The 16,831-nt window shown below is 31.9% G+C and overlaps 3 protein-coding genes across 5 annotated transcripts; 2 read left to right on the top strand and 1 right to left on the bottom strand.

The window, feature by feature from the left end:
* Positions 1-144: 144 nt before the first annotated feature.
* Positions 145-2,434, bottom strand: LOC112714465 (plant cysteine oxidase 4). 2 transcript variants are annotated; one of them, XM_025766071.3, is made up of 5 exons: positions 1,796-2,434; positions 1,545-1,699; positions 1,315-1,465; positions 685-894; positions 145-587 (listed from the first exon to the last, which is right to left on the bottom strand). In XM_025766071.3, exons 1-5 carry the CDS (start codon positions 1,893-1,895, stop codon positions 475-477), a joined length of 729 nt encoding a protein of 242 aa, XP_025621856.1. In that variant the 5' UTR covers positions 1,896-2,434; the 3' UTR covers positions 145-474. The 2 variants fall into 2 exon arrangements, with proteins under 2 accessions (XP_025621856.1, XP_025621857.1); XM_025766072.2 differs by having other exon boundaries at positions 1,396-1,465; positions 1,796-2,430.
* Positions 2,435-7,124: 4,690 nt separating this feature from the next.
* LOC112714464 (protein MALE DISCOVERER 2-like) lies at positions 7,125-12,055 on the top strand. 2 transcript variants are annotated; one of them, XM_072205650.1, is made up of 14 exons: positions 7,125-7,590; positions 7,799-8,191; positions 8,311-8,443; positions 8,594-8,665; positions 8,816-8,938; positions 9,039-9,230; positions 9,411-9,512; positions 9,611-9,672; positions 9,765-10,223; positions 10,328-10,521; positions 10,645-10,777; positions 10,887-11,044; positions 11,147-11,332; positions 11,453-12,055. In XM_072205650.1, the coding sequence occupies exons 2-12, from the start codon at positions 8,092-8,094 to the stop codon at positions 10,958-10,960; spliced, it is 1,644 nt and encodes a 547-aa protein (XP_072061751.1). In that variant the 5' UTR covers positions 7,125-7,590; positions 7,799-8,091; the 3' UTR covers positions 10,961-11,044; positions 11,147-11,332; positions 11,453-12,055. The 2 variants fall into 2 exon arrangements, with proteins under 2 accessions (XP_072061751.1, XP_072061752.1); XM_072205651.1 differs by lacking the exon at positions 7,125-7,590 and having other exon boundaries at positions 7,726-8,191.
* On the top strand, positions 10,961-11,713 carry LOC140173064 (protein MALE DISCOVERER 2-like). The gene is made up of 3 exons (XM_072205712.1): positions 10,961-11,044; positions 11,147-11,332; positions 11,453-11,713. Exons 1-3 carry the CDS (start codon positions 10,961-10,963, stop codon positions 11,711-11,713), a joined length of 531 nt encoding a protein of 176 aa, XP_072061813.1.
* Positions 12,056-16,831: the final 4,776 nt, after the last annotated feature.

The raw sequence follows: 16,831 nt of genomic DNA, 5'->3' as shown, positions 1-16,831 counted from the left end.
GAATTACATCATGACATTACAAATTGAATGGAGTTGATGTAATATACCTAACGAAGAATTTGAATTTCTCATCAACTAGAGCGTAGTAACTAGTAAACTACGTGCAGACACATGAACTAACTGTATCTTACTCCATTCACACACTAGAGTAAAGAAAGATTGATTAGCATAATTATTAATTAAGATTCACAATCAGTGCCATCATATATGTCATAGTATGTACAATTAGCAGTCATAGAAAGCAGATGTCACATTATTATTGAATTGAAACACGAGTGACTCGTGTTATATAAAATACAAGGTGAAAATTCATATGCAATTGACTTCACGTGAAGTTGATAGCTGAAAGCTGCTAGATGAAAATTTAGTTAAATCAATCAAATCATCTAATGACTCTCAGTTATCAACTTCACGTGAAGTCGACTACACTTGAGTTTCCACCAAAATACAAACTAGTTATAGTTATCTCCGCCGTCAATGTCTTCTTATAGTAGGGCCTATGTACTGCCCTCTCTTAACCACCAAGTTCTCTGGCGGTTGAGTCTCCTCTAACCATGTCACTTCAGATGCTTTATCTACCTCAACACCTTTTATTTAACAAATATTTAACAAATTAACACGTTAGGATTTGGCTTTTTCTATTAGGCTTATTATTATTAGGACAAGGATGAGGAAGAGAAGTACTTGGAAGAAGATCTTTGATAGGAGGAGACCTTCGGAAATAGGAGCAGTGTCTTCCATTTTCTGTTGAGTATGGTGGGGAAAGAATGTCAAAGAGAGCACAAGGGGTTATGGCTTTGAAGCAATGAATGTTGCCACCACTTTTGGGATATAGTATTGTTGTGCCACATGGTGCTTTCATTTGACAATCTCTTGCTAGTGTTGCTGGTCTTGCTGCAATTGCACATACAACTTCAATCCAATGAGTCTCCACATATTACAAAGTTCATAAGACAGCATAGTTTCAGAAAGTTATCAAGTAAATTAAATATAATGACTTAAAAGAAACATTCATCTTTTGAGTACAGGGCTCATGGTTAACAGTGATCATCACCTTAAAGATAAGCAAGAATCAATCATTTGTTTTCAGTTTTCAGAATAACAAGGCCTAAGAATTACTATTATAAGTTAAAAACACAATCACTGCAACTTGATTGAGGATATGACATATAGATTGTATCATTGGTTTGCTCATATTATCTAAACATTTTTGTCTTCTTTTTCAGAAACAGAGTTACATATGACAATATCTGTTGTACTTATACCAAACAAATTAAAGGTCACAATCATGGAATTAAGGATTAATTTGATTACCTTGAGAAGGATGATCATAAGAGCCCTGTAACTCAAGCCAATCATATGATCTAGCATGTAAAGAGCCATAAAGAAGCTTACTTAAAACAGTCATCCCAGGATGATTATGCAGTGGAATGATGGAACCAGGGGCCATACAAAAGATTCCCATCTGCAACAAAGATTCCAACTTTGACATTCATGCTTTGTTGATGGAAGGGTTCCAAACACAACCAAAAATAGATGCTTACAGAGAATTTGTCACATTCATGCAAGTGGATGTACTTGAGAGGGGATGGATAATTATGGCTTCCATTGCGCCCCCTTTTACCATTCAAAGAACTTGTCCATCTACGCGCCAACTGTGCCTCCTGATCCAAACCCACATTTGAAGGCTTCAACTCATCTGCAAGTTCAAGGAACAGTGAAGAAAATCTCATGTCCTAAGCTGTTTATAGAGCATTAATCATCAATAGCTGATTATAGAGCATTAATGCTTTACCTAAAAGGGCTCGAACTTTTTCAAGAGCTTCCTGTGATAGGGGTCCATCAGCAGAAAAGGAAGCCTTGCAAGTGTCGTACAATTTCTGAACAAATGGCATAATAGTAGCTACCAAATGAAGCAACAATTGCAAGCAGCTGAATTGATGCAACCTTGGATCAGAATTCACAAGTGCCACTTGAAAGGTCACTTTTTTTTATACCAAAAAAGCAAAAGGAACAGCTTCATTCCTACGCAACAATTTCATCAACTCATCTCCCCCTTTAGACTAGCTGCTAGATCCTTCCACCCAGGAAATAAGAAAATGAAACATTGTTCAATGAAGATTTACATCCAAAGATCATGGGTCAGAGAGTGAATGTTGGAATTCATGAATAAACCAAAGACATGTGATGGGTAAGAAGGAGATTGAGAGAGAAGGAAGAGGAAGATTCCAAAAGTGAGAATCACGGGTCTGGTTTTGAAGGAGAATAGAGATGAAAACTAAAGCTTGGGAATTCAGAGACATGCATGGTGGCCACCTGAAGAAAAGACACTTTGCATAAAACACACAAACCCCAGCTGTAGCTTTCACAGTACCATCAACATACATACAGAGATATAGATACTTAGATATGAATCGATTTGATTTGGTCGAATAAATAACTCATTCATTCACTTAAATAAATATCGAAAATTTTGAATTACATTACGTTTTTATATATGTAGTAATTTATTGACTAATAATAAATTTTTAATTAAATAAAGTTTCAATCTGTGCTGAATTGATCCTTGATTGATGGAATTAAAAGATATTGTAACAACCAAATAAAAATATATTTTTTGATGCTGTTAAATACTTTTTTATTCTTTTTAAGTTATTATGAGCAAGGAATAGCAAAATTAATTATCATCGATTCACCATACTTATCTTAACATCAATTTATGTTTTATTTGTTATTGATCATGCGCACCTTTTCTTTTAACTATTGATTAGAATATGGATCTATGAGTTGAAAAATAAAATTGAAAAAAAAAATTAATCCGTCATTTCTCCAATAATAATACCTCCAAGGCTCCAATGTAGAATTTATGTTGACTAATCATTTCTTTAAATGATAATGAAAAGGAGGTTATTTTGGAAGACAGGAATTTGATGTGTCACTATAATTCTTTAAAGAATATAAAAAACCGTTATTTATTCTTTCCATATTTAATTGGCAGTAGCACCTCTTATGTAAACCTGTAAGTTATAGGTTGAAGGAAAAAAATCTCAAAAGTAAAGGTAGAAAAGAGACAGACGAAATGTGTCTTACCATTTTTATTTCCTTAAATTCATTACAAATTCAAAATTTTGTTTGAAATTATTCAATATTTCATAAACTTTACAACATTATCAAATTGTTTTGATAAATTAAAGGGGTTTAAAGAATAGAATTTGAACATTATTTAAAGTTTATGAAATAATTATAACTCAAGCAAAATTATTTATATATGCTCGTGGTTATTGAAAATTGGAAAAGAGATAATCCATAGATTTAATAGAAAAACTCTCTGCTTTTGTTTTTGTTTCTTTTTTCATTTTTTGGAATTTCATTTCACAAATTGAAGGAACTCATTTGTTTTTCAAAAACATTATATATACGTTAAAAGTTTTGTTATTAAATTAGATAATATAATATAATATATATTAAAAATATATAAAATAATACATATAAATAAATGATAATTAATTTAATAATTAATTTTTTAAATATATATAAGAGAGCGTTTTTTCCCTCATATTCCACAATGATATTTCTTTGATTCCACTTCAAAATAAAAAAATATAAAATCGTACCAATGATAAACATGATAAAGAGGCACGTGACTATGTGCATCGAATCTATGTTTTTTACTACTATCTTTCAAAAAGTTAATATAAAATATACACTCAAAGTTATTAAAAATAGACATTTCATTCTTCACTCTTATGTTCACTAAAAGGGTTTGCGCTAAGAAGATTTTTTAGCAAGAAAAAATAGTTGGTGTTTAGGTGGAGATTGGAGAAGATTCAATGCGTCAGACCGTAGATTCTTGTACGTTGTACCGAGCAAAGTGACCTCAGTTCATGAACTCAACCCCGTTTGATCTTGTCGTCCGTACAATTAGCTAGCTAGGTTCATGAACTCAGCTTAAATAACTAATAAGCAAAAATGTATTGGGCCACTATAATGCAAAAGAAGGTTGATTAGCTTTCTCTAAGTTTGGATTTAATAACTAGACTCAATAATTAGACAATGACAGGGGGACAGGCAGTATCATTATCGTGCCATCTTTTTCATATCTACTGATTGATTTTAATTTCAAGAATAAAAAGAGGATGTGATAGAAAATTTATATAAATAAAATTAAAATATATAATTAATTAATGACATTACAAAATAAAATATGATAAAAATCTTTAATTAATCGTTTTCTTATTAATTATCACCTCTTCCTACTTATCAACATTTATTTCCTTATCAACATTTATTTCTCAGATGATGTCCTTTTTATTCTATACAATAAGATTCCCGCTACCATAATATTATAGTCCCTAATATCCTAAAATGTCAAACCATAATACCAAAATAAATCAAATGTTTAGCTGATATTATCAACACTAACAAAATTACTTTCATTATTTTTTTGAGTGATTTAACACTCCAAAATTTTTATCATGACACTTTTTTGTGTATATTATTTTTTTACTATCATATTTTTAATAAAAATTTGCTAATAATAATAAGAGTATATACTCATTTTAGTCCTAAAAAAAATTCTGACCGAACATTTTAGTCTCTAACTAAAATTAATTATTCGATTGGTCCCTAACAATTAACTCCGTCGATCACTTAGGTCTTTTACTTCGTTAACTCTAATGGAGAACAAAATAGTCCATGACAACTCTAACATGGGACAAAATGGTCCCTGATCTCCTCTGTTCAGAAACAACACTGTTCTCTCCCAATTTCCATCATATCTCGCATAATACTAACAGTCTAACACTGTAACTTCAAACTGCATAATGCACACTCTATAACTTTAACATTACCAAGAAAAATATTCTCAACTTGTTCTCAACCAATTCATACTCAGGAAACTAATGACTATGTTTCTCAACTACTTGTCGTCTTCGATAAATCCCATGAATCTAGACTGCAAGTCTAATTTGTTAAGACCTATCGTCGTCGTTGCCATCTCCCTCCTCCTCTGCCCTATCATCTCCATTACCACATTGTCCACCATTCCGATCACTTCCTTCAGCTTCTTCTCCGAACCAATGTTTACTAATCGCTTCAATTTTTATATGAGTGGCAACGACAACATTGCTCATTGTACTGATAGTTTGGATGCGAGGTCGAAACTGTCTGCCAACTTGGAATTCGGGAAAGAAAGAATAAAGCACTCAGTGTCTATTTCAAGTGAAAATTTGCATATGATGTTGAAGGAGAATCTTCTCATGATGTCCTAACGTCCAACAATCTATATTGCTTGCCGGAGAGTGGAGAAAGGCGTGCCCTTGGAGTAGTTGTGGAACTTGGTCTTGACGATGTTGTGGATGTTGTCGGGGTTGAAGGTGATGTTATTGAAGACGTGGAAGTTGATGCTTCTGGTGGGTGAAGTGCAGAGGAGGTGGATGTACCAATCACAAAGATTTAGAAAATGTGTGGTCCATGATATGTTGAGGTAGGTGCGACACGTATGGCAATTACACCATGACTTAATCTTGGAGTTAAAGAGGAGGAAGGAAAAGATGGAAAAAAAGACTGTGAAGGTGAAGAAGGAGAGTATGAATGTTAGGGTTATGCGAGATGTGATAAAAATTAGGGAAGAACAGTGCCGTTTTCGAATAAAGGGGTCAGGAATCATTTTGTCCCTTGTTAGAGTTGTCAGTGATCATTTGATCCCCTGTTAGAGTTTTTAGGGACCATTTTGTGTTCCGTTAGGTAGCGTTTGATAGAGAGACAGAGACAGAAAGACTGAGACTGAGAGACAGAGACTAAAAGACAGAGATTGAAATAAATCTCAGTATTATGTTTGGTACAAAATGGGAGACAGAAATTGAAACAAGAATGAAACTCTAATTTAATTTGCACAAAGAGTAAAATTGGAATTAATTAGTTGAAATGAGGGTATTTTAGGTATAAAATGTTATTAAGGTTTTAGTCTCCATCTTTAAAAATTTTAGTCCACTGTGTCCCTACTTTTTGAAGGTGCTGAAATACTAAAATTTTAGAGATAGAGACAGAAATTTTAGTACCAGTCTTTGAACCAACAAACATGATACTGAGTTTCAATCTCTCAGTACCTCAAAACAAACGCTACCTTAGAGTTGACGGAGTCAAGGACTTAAGTGACTGACGGAATTAATTGTTAGGAATCAATCGAGCAATTAATTTTAGTTGAAAACTAAAGTGTTTGGTCTAAAATTTTTGTAGGACCAAAATTGGTATATACTATAATAATAAGGTAAAAACTCAAGTGCAGTCGACTTCACGTAAAGTTGATAACTGAGAGTCGTTAAATAATTTGATTAATTTGACTAAATTTTCTTCTAATGACTCTCGTATATCAATTTCACGTGAAATCGACTGCACATGAGTTTTCACCTAATAATAATAATAATAATAATAATAATAATAATAATAATAATAAAGTGACGTTAGGAACAAAACCAGTTTTTTGGTCCGCATTTTCTCATCCATATGGGCTATTCCAAAAAAAGGGAATTAAACTTATCGTAAGGTATGCTTAGAAAGTTTGAATATCTAGTAATGGCGTACACGTATATATTGAAATTAATGCATTAAAAAATATTGAAAATTTTAAATTTATAGAAAAAAATGAGAAAAAATTTGTGAAGGGAGTAGTTTAGTACACGACATTCAATTTCAGGGACTAAAATAAGTCACTTAACGCAAAGTGAGGGACTAATTTAGTGCATCTATAATGATGATATAATGGAATACATGTGGACGAATATTGTTGCGACATATGGCTAAATAATATTGTGACACGTGGCACAGCCATCCACATCAGCATGTCATGTGTCACTGATCAACACATCATCATATTATTACATGTGGTCAAATTTTGGAGTGTCCATGTCACCAAATTATGTCATCACGGCGTCAATAAAAAATAAATCAAAAACATAATTAGTACAATTGAAATATCAAAAACGATTTTAGTGTACAATGCCAATATCAGGACCATTTTGAAGTTTAACTCGAACCTAAGTTAGTATTGAATTAATAGATAGTTGATTCAAGAATTTAATGGATGTGTGAGAGAGTGTATATAGGGAGTAGGGAGAGATCAGAGATGGGTGTGTGGGAATCACGACAAGACATGACATTGTTGGCACTCATTACTAAACTAAACTACTATCAATACAATACAATACAATCCAAACCGCGTCCTACTATCTCGGAACTCACCTAAAACTCCTCCAACAGTTTTTTACACACGCCACCTAACCAAATCAGGAAAAAACTGGGAAAAGAGAGAGGCATCAGGGTGCCGCAGAGATACAAACTAAGAAATGAAACAGAACCCTGGGAATGTGTCCTATGATCCTCTGAGATCATCCTGAAAACGCAGCAATACATTCATAAGGAATTCAATCAATATATTATAAAAATAGATTATTGTTTATCTATACATATATTTTTTGTTGGCCTGTCTGGATTTGCCAGAACCCTCAAACCTGCATCAATCATCCTCTACATTGCTCAATTCCCAGCAAGAAAGAGAGTTCCTTTCTTGCACCCTTTTGTCCCTTGTGCATGGTAATTCACTCACTTTCTCTCAATGCTTTAACCTTTCCAACTCATTTTCATTGATGCCATAAAAGCTTACTTGCGGATGGGGTTATTCCTTTTTCTTCTTTTGCTTTTTATTGCCTTTCTTTTTTTTTTCATTCTGATTATGTTGGTTGGTTCTAGAAATTCTCTATCTTTTGTGGAGTTCTCTCATCGTGGTTGAGATTTGTTTCAGCTCTGCATGCTCCTGAGGATAATTGAGACGAAAGCATTGAGATTATGTCTTTGTTGAGCAAAAGCTTGTAACAAAGAGATAGGATTACAGAGAATGAGGGACCCTGATTGGATCAGAGCTTCCATTATACAAAACCTTTGCCAAGTTAATTGAGTTTTTCTTCTTCTTCGTCCGAATAGATTCTCTTTGTACAGCGAAATCCTAGAAATTGTGTACATTGTATTGCATAGAATCCTGGCTATCAAGGATTATAGATACCGTCTCAGTCACTCTGGCATTGGTTTCCCATAGAAATGGGAATGAGATGGAACATATTTAGATTTTGGCTCAGAATTTATGTTTGCTTAATTGCTCTTTGGGGAATCCAAGAGTGTTGGTCTCTTAATGACGAAGGTGATTTTCAAATATTTCCTTTTAGTTATTAGTATTCTTTTTCCCATTCATGAAGAAAGGACGTAATGCAATCATTATATATATATTGAAGCATGTTTTCATTTACATGGAAAGTGCAGGAATAGCTTTGTTGGAGTTCCGGGCAAGAATAACTTCTGATCCTTATTTTGCTTTGGCAAATTGGAATCCAAATGATTGTGATCCCTGCAAGTGGTTTGGTGTTCGTTGTGTTGATGGTAAAGTGCAAACATTGTAAGTTCCTTTCTTTGTAAGTATTCCAATGATGCAGATGCAGTATTGTTTATAAGCTTGTTGTAGCTTTTCCTGGTTTTTCAAGGTAGTTGCTATTGCGACAGAATTTGATCCGAATCTGAATATAAACATTGCTGTTACTTCTTGTAGGGACCTTAAAGGACTATCTTTGGAGGGGATATTGGCTCCTGAGCTTGGAAAGCTTAGTCACTTAAAATCTCTGTATGCCTCACAACATTTCTTCCTTTTGTTGTTTCTAAAAGTCTTTGTTTTCTCTTCTTCAATAATGGCAATCACCTTCAATTAAACCAAACTGATTAACCAGAGTTGGACTTTTCTGATATGGATATGCTTCCTCTGCTTTTGAAATAGCATTTTGCGCAAGAATAACTTTTCGGGCGCTATTCCGGAAGAAATTGGAGGTCTAGCCAAGCTGGAGCTATTGGATTTAAGGGAAAATAACTTGAGTGGAATTATCCCAACAGAAATTGTCAGGTTGTTATTGCTAAAACACTTGTAAGTTAACTGTATGTTGCATGTGCATGCATTGTTGGAAATTTCAGCATCCTCTAATGGAGTTATATTTTTACTCTAGGTTGCTTTGTAACAATAACAATGAATGTGGTGGTTCTCAATATGACAATGATGGTGGGTGTTCTCAATATGACGATGAAGGTGGTGGTTCTCAATATGATGGAGAGTTCAGATTTAAATCACTACTTGTTGCCAATTTTTCAGAACCTCTAACAACATTGGTTACATGCATCAATAGAAAGTTTGGACACTGGTAAGCATATCTTCATTCATTTTTTTTTTTTACTTTGATCAAGCCAGTTCAATAGTCCCATTGCATGCTTTTCTTCCATTGAATTTTTGTGCTTGTATTAATTTGTTGCCCCTTTTATGATTAAAAAGTCTGTAATTTTTTTTGTAAATTCCTAGCCTTCTGAATTGATGTTATATGCAGTGTGTGGAAGAGCAACTTGAAGGAATGGAACGAACCAGATTCAACGGTTAACCAAATTAAAGTAACAATTGCAAACTACCTCAGTGCTGTTGTGCTGCAACTGTGTGTAGATAACTTGACATCATCTCAATCTTATTCTGCACCTATGTTTATACCTTAATCATGTTCAACTTACTAACATTTTCTACTCCTCTTTGAAGGTTTAAGCTAGGAAAGTATACCCTAGATGGAAATGAAGAGAATTGTTGCGACCTTCTAACTGGTGAGCCCGAGAAACTTCCCCGAATTATGGTCTATTGAGCAACCGAAATATTTTCCTATCATTGACATTCAAAAAAATCTTGCACCATGCAGATTCTAATGAGATAGACAATGTTGAAAACGTACCGGATCTAGACAATTCGGCACGTAGGAAGCTACTTGATCAGTCCAGTAACCTTGCAGCCGCACCATATAGTGGCGAGGCTAATATAGGGATCAGCACTGATCCAGTTACACAAAGCAGTGGGGGGTTCCCAGCTGTGCCAGCTGCAAAACAGGAGCAGAATCAAGCACCTCCACCTCCACAGCTGCAGCCACCTTCTGATCCTAAAAGTGATGCTTCTTCTAGTGCAAATAAACCAAGTCAGCAACCACATTCAGATAATGGTTCCTCTGGGAATTGGAGGAAGTATCTTCTTATTATTGCACTTGTGATTGTGTTGGTCATTGTTATCATAATCATTATTTGCATTTGGCGTAAAAGAGCAGTGAAGGTAATAAAACCATGGAAGACAGGAATAAGTGGACAGTTGCAAAGGGCATTCATAACAGGTAATAGTTCCAATTAGTAAAAACCAAACTACAAGTTCTACATGGATCTTACTTAAGTGGAACTTAAATTGATGCAAACAGTACCATCTATTCTTTAAATGTAGGAGTCCCCAAGTTGAATAGAGATGAACTAGAGACAGCTTGTGAGGATTTCAGCAATATTGTTAGTACTAAGTATGATGAGTGCATCATATACAAAGGAACCCTGTCCAGTGGAGTTGAGATCGCTGTTGTTTCTACTGTGATTAAATCTGCCCAAGATTGGTCAAAGAACACAGAGTTGAACTACCGGAGAAAGGTTTTTCTCCATCTAAACCTCAATAGAATGAAAAGTCCCATTTTTCAAATTGATAGAGACTCTCAATCAGTTCTTAAATTCTTCTTTTGCTAACTTCTTTTTCCCTCCCCATATATGCTTCAGATTGATTCTCTGTCCCGAGTAAACCACAAGAACTTTGTTAACCTTATTGGCTACTGTGAGGAAGAAGAACCATTCACAAGGATGATGGTGTTGGAGTATGCTCCGAATGGATGCCTATTTGAGCATCTGCATGGTAAGAGCATTTTCTCAAGTCATTACCTTCAACAAAGCAAAATCAGCTTCAACTGTGTTCTTCCAACTATAGGCAGAGTTATCTATGTTTTGCTTCTTGCTTTTCTCAGTTAGGGAAGTTGAACGTCTCAAATGGAGTGAAAGGATGAGGATAATCATGGGCACTGCCTATTGTCTTCAATAAATGCATCATGACCTGAACCCACCAGTAACACATACTGACCTTAATGCACATTCGATCTTCTTGACAGATGACTTCGCCGCTAAGGTATACACTTTCTCATCAGTTTTCTATTTCCTTTGTTATATGTTAGCCTTAGACATCAATCAAGTAACACACCTCTCCATTATTATATTGTTCTTTCATCAGATTGCTCAGACCACATTCCGGAATATCGTAACACGCTCTGAGGCAAACAAAGAGAGGAGAAAGAAATCTGAGTTGCCACCCCATGATGATCCTGAAACCAATGTCTATTGCTTTGGGGTGCTGTTGCTAGAGATCGTTTCTGGGAGATTACCTCACTCTGTAGAACAAGGCAGCCTTGTGGATTGGGTGAGTATGAAACACATCTACTGTTTTTTTTTTCCTCCTTCTTGTTTAAACTTTTAAATGCAATACCATTGTTATATGCAAATATATTTAATGAGTGAATTATCATAATGAACATCCTAGGCTGCTGGGTACTTGAACGACAAGGGAAGCTTCAAATATCTGATTGATCCAACTCTGCAATCTGTCAAAGACAATGAACTTGATGTCATATGTGAGGTGGTCAAAGAATGTATCCAACCTGATCCAAGGTTAAGACCAACAATGAGAGAAATCGCAATCAAATTAAGGGAAGCTCTTAGAATATCACCTGAGCAAGCAGTTCCAAGATTGTCTCCACTTTGGTGGGCTGAATTGGAGATCTTGTCAGTGGAAGCCACTTAATTAAGTTTTATCTGACTCTCTTCTATTTGGTTTTTGTTCATAGTCAAGTGTCTCTTTAGCCTTTTATCAAGCAGCAAGAGTGCAAGTTAGGATATTTGCTAGTCAAGTACTTTTTGCTCCGTTTTCTTTGGTCTTGATCCTTAAGACCTTAGCCACTCATGTCTCAAAGGAAGTGTGTTTGTGTTGTTTATCAACTTTGGGATCTAAAAATTTTAATTTAGTATTGGGAATTTGGGATGTTGATCCCCACTCCCTATGCAACTTTTGAATAGGTGAGTATAGGTCTATAGATTATTGAATTGTTCATGTAATGAAATGAAACTAGTACTTTCTTGCTCGCTTGATCTGTGATGTATACAAACAATTTCTTACTATATTAGTGCTTGTACTCTTGTGCTCCACAAATGCAAATGAAAATGTACATCCAAATACATTATAATTAAATCTGAACAGTTAATAATACAAACAAACACGTACTGATGTTCAAATTTATCATCTTACTTCAGGGGTTATTAAATGGATCAAATTCATTAATGAATATAAAAATCAATAAATTGAATACCACCCAAACATTATTCAATCTAATCGTTGTATCAATTACATTCCTATGTATTTTTTATTTTTTTAAAAAAAAAAAACTAAACAAACCAAATCAGCTAGACTTGTTTTGAAATTAAACAATGTGAGTGCATTCTGCTTTGCAATAACAGTGAAAATTATTACCAATAGAAAATTAAAGTAGTAGAAAAAAAAAAGGAGGAGAATGAAGATAGAAATGGCAAAAAGTTCCCACGGAAACGGAGACATGCCTCCCGTCTCCCACTTCCGGATATTTTTTATTGAGACTCCATATTCACCGGATATTCGAATCTTTGCATATATCTGCAAGTTTGAAACAAAACAGACAAAAAATAAAATAATTGAAAAATTTTAAAATAATATTTAATTATTATTACAAATATAATTTTACAGGAAATTAAATTCTAAAATAATCTTTAAATTTAGAGTCATACATTAAAATTGTATCTAATATTTTAATTGCATCAATTATATTTCTAAAATTTTGGCAAAAGTACACAACTTAATTTAACTTATTTTCCATTAAAGGTGCGGCTAATGTGGCTTGATAATGTGAAATGTTAGTGATATCTTTCGGTTCAAAATTTCACCACATGTGATGATACGATGATAGATCGATTAATGACATGTGAAATATTGACGTAAAAATTGTGCCACGTGCTACAATATTATTTGGCCAGGTGTCAGCTTGAACCAATCTCCTATTCCAAGTTCCTAATAATATTACTGTGTGCAAGGACTCAAACACTGAAGTTAGCATGAATCGTAAGAGGAGTTAAGTTAAAAATCATACTTTAGTGTCTATTTAGAATAGTGCATATATTGTGAGATTGTAATGTCATAAGCTCTTTTCCTTTACGTTTTTTAAAAATTATTAGTTGTTAAGTTGATTTAGGAGAATAAACTATTCTCATAATTATTTAATATTTTATTGTGGTATCATATGTTCAGACAAAATTTTTAGATTTATACGTAGTTGATATTATAACTTTCTCTTTATAATGTAATAATTAATCTCATAAAATTAATTTATTAGACATTATAATGAGTGATTTAGAGTTAATATTCCTTTTTATAATGTCTTACTTAAAATTTCAAATAATACTCAATCATTAGAATTTCTGATACTCTTGAACGGGTTGGTACTTATACAAATATTTTAAAATAATTGCTTTCATACTTTCTATTTATAAAAGTATAGAATGTCTATAAATTTAATGAACAAACAAACTAAATTTTGAATATATAATTAAAAAATTAACAAAAATACTTAAATATTAATTTTATTTCATAATAAAAAAGAAAAATACTAGATAATTATTATAATTTATTATTTTTTATCATTACTCTTAATTATCATCTTAATTTTTTTGAATTTATTAATTTAATAACATATTTTAGTCGTTATTTTTAAACATAAATAATTAATCAACAAAAAAAATAATAAATAATAAATTCTAATACTTTTCTAACATTTCTTAACTAATCTTTTTACAAAATATTTTTTAATTTAATTTAATTTCAAAACAAATAGTTTTATACTCAAATTTTAAATTAAGTACTCTATATAATCCATACTTTAGGAAATTAAATAATATTGGATGTACTCAAATTTTAAATTCTTTACATAATCAATATTTTAAGAAAATAAAAAAATTAATATTAAAAAATTAATAACTTTTGACATAAATTTTTTAAATTTTTACTTAAAATAATAATTTAATAAAAATTAGAGAATTTAAAATTTATTTTAGTTTATTTATCTATTTTTAAATTATTTGTAATTGATAATAAAACAAAAATACAATATATTCAAAATTAAAAATACAAACATAAATTCATTTTATTTTATTAAACACCAAATCATCAAATATTAACTTTGTTGAAAAAGGAAAAAAAGTTCAATATAAAATTTAGGAAATAGAAGATAAAATATCTACTGTGTTTTTTTAGAAGAGCGAAAGGTCACGGTCTAAAAGAAAAACTTGATATTACTGATATCTGAAACACAAACAATTGATACACTTGTTAAAAGGCTTATTAGGCAATTGCTGTCTTTTTCTCGCCGCCTTGGCTGACTCTTCTCCAAGATGCATACCTCTGTATCACGGGTTGGAAGCCTTCCACCGCCTTCAAGGTACTGGAGTCTATAAAAAAAGGTAACTTTTTTGGGAAGAATAATAGAAGTAGATAAGAGAGCTAAGGACGAGGATGAGGATGAGGATGGAGGTAGAAAATATTAAGAGGGAGATGAAAAAGCAGCAGATAGCTATGACGAATAGTGGAGCTGGCCAAGCTCTCTGGAAGAGCCACGTGGAAGAAAAATAATAATGGAGAAGATCATGATGAGATGGTGCAGTTAGCGATGAAGGATGTATTTGGAGGATAAGAGAGAATAATTAAAGCTTCTGATTGTGCGAGGTTGATGATTATTGAAAGGAGTTTTGGACGTTCTTCAATCAATACAATGTGTCTACTTCTTAACTGCTAATATTACTATACAACTTTCTCTCAGGCAATGGGGTAACAACTGTCACCCTATTTATCATTCTCATGCAGATTGGATTCAGTCATCCCATTACAAAATTTGAATTATAATTAAGTAGTATTAGCTAACAATATATATTGCTGTTGGCTAATTAGTTAGTTCATTATTATTACCCAAGTTCTTTTTGTATTTTATTCTGAGGTACTAATTAATTATGTTTTAATTTTTTAAAGTTTTATAGTTCTGCAATTTATTTTCAATACACAATAAATAAAATGACAGGGTACATCACTTTGTTTCTTTCTCTTACAATCAAAGTAGCTTTAATATAGTTTATTTTTATTTTTTTAAGACAATGACTTTGATAATTTTTTGTGGTGTTTTGAAGAATTCGACTTTTAACTGGATGGTAAAAGAGTTATATTTCGCCTTTACATTCAAGTTAAAACGCTTATGAAATAGTACTCAAAAAATTATTAAATTAAATTTTTTACTTTCAGCTGGGAAACTTATAAAAATTGAGATATCTAGAAAAGAAAAAAAACTCACCTGATTATGCTCCTCCAATTTCAAATTAGCCCGATCATCTAGTTGTTTGCTACATAGTAACGTTGCTTGAAAGATGGAAACTTTATTGTAATAAGGACCAAATCTACCAATGGTTAGATTATCTAGCCATGCATAATAATTGCAATGCATATGAAATTTGTACATCACATGTGATATTATACGAAGAAAGGTAGAGAATTAGATAAAAAAAATATATAATAAAAAATTTTAAAAATAGAGTTTTTAATTATGTCATATTTATTCATACTATTATATTATATTTTTATTTATAACAATTTTCTAATAGAGTTAGACCCAATACTAATTCTAATATTATCCTCTCTTTTAAAAAATTTTATCTTTAAAGTTGTAAAAAAAAAGTGCTAATTAAAATTACAAATGCGAATTATAATTAATAAAAAAATAATTAATCTTAAAATAATATTTTTTATGCTACAACTCAAAATAAAAGTTATACTACTAAAATATCATTGTTTAAAAAAATATATTTTTTTATACAAAATGAGACATAATCTCCAAAATAAAAAAATTACAAAACAGAAGTTAATTGGGAAAAGATAGCCTCTGTACTGTCATCATCTAAGATGCTTCTAAGTTTAGTATCAATGAAATGATATCTTGGTTCAATAAATAAGCTTTCTTTTGCCATGCAATTCACTGCTCTATTTCCTTCTCTGTAACTATATACCAGTTTAATTTGTCATTTTCTGTGGAGGAGTTCCACTATTTTTTTTACTATAATAAATATTAAAAATAGTTATGTTTTGTAGAATTAAATTAAATATGTGTAAACTAAAGTTAAATTTAAAAGGTGTTTTGTTTAAAATAATTTGTAGTACAAAATATTTGGATGTTGGAGTTATACAAAGTGATATTTTTATTTGGTAGTTTGATTTTTGTATTTATTTTAGTTGATGGATTTAGGTCCAATTTGGGTAAACAACTTAATTAAGCTCCTTTTGACATAATAGCTTAAACAATAAATAACTATATTAAAAGTAGTTTATAAATAAATTATTTTGTGTTTGATTTTTAGCTCTAAAAGTACTTATTTTATAAAAATATGATAAAAAATAGTAGTATTATGAGAGAAGTAATTTTTTTAACGTCTCTATAAGAGCGACTCCAATGGCCAAAATATGAGTCCATGTTTCTGACAAAAGTAGAGGCCAACCATTGGAGAAGAAAAAAAGTGTGTTCTAGCATGATTTCCAAGAGAAGAGAGTCCCTCTAAGCAGGGACTTTCATCATCCAATAATAACTTGCCATATGGTAAGTTATTATAAAAATAAATAATTATATAAATTCATAATTAATAAAAAATTATATTAAATAATTAAATTATAATTAATTTATTAATAATTATTGAAGGTTGTAGAATGTTTAAAGGAGGGGGTTAAATTTATGACCTTTTTTACTTTAATGAAATAACCATTTTAAAGTAAACTTCAATCTGAATCTGTTTGAACTCAGCAGCAGAA

Source organism: Arachis hypogaea, chromosome 10 (assembly GCF_003086295.3).
Source record: "Arachis hypogaea cultivar Tifrunner chromosome 10, arahy.Tifrunner.gnm2.J5K5, whole genome shotgun sequence".
Lineage (NCBI taxonomy): Eukaryota > Viridiplantae > Streptophyta > Magnoliopsida > Fabales > Fabaceae > Arachis > Arachis hypogaea.
Note: the sequence above shows the minus strand (reverse complement) of the source record. Positions and strands in the feature narration are given on the sequence as shown.